This window comes from Frankliniella occidentalis, unplaced genomic scaffold, assembly GCF_000697945.3.
Source record: "Frankliniella occidentalis isolate FOCC.00 unplaced genomic scaffold, Focc_3.1 Scaffold241, whole genome shotgun sequence".
Classification (NCBI taxonomy): domain Eukaryota; kingdom Metazoa; phylum Arthropoda; class Insecta; order Thysanoptera; family Thripidae; genus Frankliniella; species Frankliniella occidentalis.
The window spans coordinates 307169-308696 of record NW_026267367.1 but is presented as its reverse complement, the minus strand read 5'-3'; the positions used below and the strand labels follow the sequence as shown (position 1 = coordinate 308696).

At 48.4% G+C, this 1528-nt stretch overlaps 1 protein-coding gene across 1 annotated transcript in view; it reads right to left on the bottom strand.

Annotated features, from left to right (window-relative positions):
- Positions 1-1522, bottom strand: part of LOC113202108 (innexin shaking-B) — a 32994-nt gene extending 31472 nt beyond the window's left edge. Inside the window, exon 1 of the mRNA XM_026416186.2 lies at positions 1296-1522. Within this exon, the coding sequence (XP_026271971.1) occupies positions 1296-1469 (174 nt within the window). The 5' untranslated portion in view covers positions 1470-1522. The remainder of the gene's footprint in view (positions 1-1295) is intronic.
- Positions 1523-1528: the final 6 nt, after the last annotated feature.

The window sequence follows — 1528 nt, the reverse complement described above, 5'->3', positions numbered from 1 at the left end:
AAGCTAAAATATTAGCTTTCACAGCTAGTTGCTTTATTTTGTACACAACTGTTATGGCTAATTTATTAGCTCTCCTTGCTAAGAATTAGCTAGGAGAGCTAATGTTCTCATCTAAGGCCATATTAGCGAATGCATTAGCTAATTTAGCTAATTCTTTTTTTTCCGTGAACTTGAAGGTGTCAGCTAGCTTTTACTCTCGATACGAAAAGAGAACCATGCGGAGACCAGAAAATAATTTCTTTGGCGCTGGAGGAACCGTGTCCGAGTGCCTGAGTGAGTGTCGCGCCATGCCCTTTCCCTAACATTGGCTAACAATACTGCAGGCCCCCTGCCCAACAGTACTATGGGCCGCCGACGCCGGCCACTCTGCCCCCTCTGCCTACCACCCCGACCCCGCCCCCCTAGCTCATCCTCCGCCGAATTGCAAGATTGTAAGCTACACGCAGCCATGAGCAAATGACAGCTTAATATGTGAGATATTTTGAACACAGATCATAGACCTAATTTTAAATTTGTATCATCTGCTTTCAAGATCGATTCTTGATTATTTTACCTCTTCACAACTTGGTGTATGTAAAAGTGAATTATTGAAAAGTAATCCGCGCCAGTTTTCGCCACCACCAATGTGACAGTTTTCGGGGTTTGGTCTGCGCAGTGCGGTGCAGTCAAAGCGGTGCTGTCACACCGACTGCCACACCTGCCCTCGCAACTTTTAGACTGTCCGTGAAGTACTTTCATTCTGCCCCGCTCGACTGGCGGGGTCGCTATGACTCCTAGACGCCCCCCCCCCTTTCTGGACCCCTTTTGCGCACCGCTCCCACTAACCCTCCCCTCCCACTAACCCTCCCCTCCCATGAGCGTTTCACTTTCCCCGCGGTGGGGACGTGTCTTGAAGGGGCTGCAACTCGTCACGGCACAGACGGTGCGATTGAGAAAGGGAAAAAAAAGTGGGAAATGTAACGGGGATAAATCGCAGATCTGCGGGAACGTGATAGGCGCCTATGTGTGAGTGACACGAGCGTGACCAAAGACGTGTTTGTTTTTACACACAGAAAAATGTGTTGTTGATTTACGTGTTTTAAATGGACAATGCAATACACATCGTACAGGAAAAACATTTACAGTAGTCGAAACAAGTCTCTTTTGCATTTGCTTCATACCAAAGTTGCATTTTAAAAATTCAAAATTAAAGAAAAGTGTGTTTTTTTATCATTCTTTATAGTGTGTTTTTTAATATAATTTTTTGCTTTGCGATTAACCGTGCGACCAGGCACTGTGTCAGGGTGAGTACTAACCTTGGTGTGCACGCAGTCAATTGGGTTGCCCACGTACTGGCGGGTGGTGACGATGAGGCTAAAGGCCACCAGTATCATGACGGTGAAGGTGTAGTGCAGGCGGAACACGGGCGCGTCGATGTGGATGTGGCTCACTTTGATGAGGTTCTTGAGGCCCCGGAAGATGTCCAGCATGTCGACGCACCTGAGCCAAAGGACTCCGGGGCGGTGCTGGGGGCGGGGCGGGGGACGGG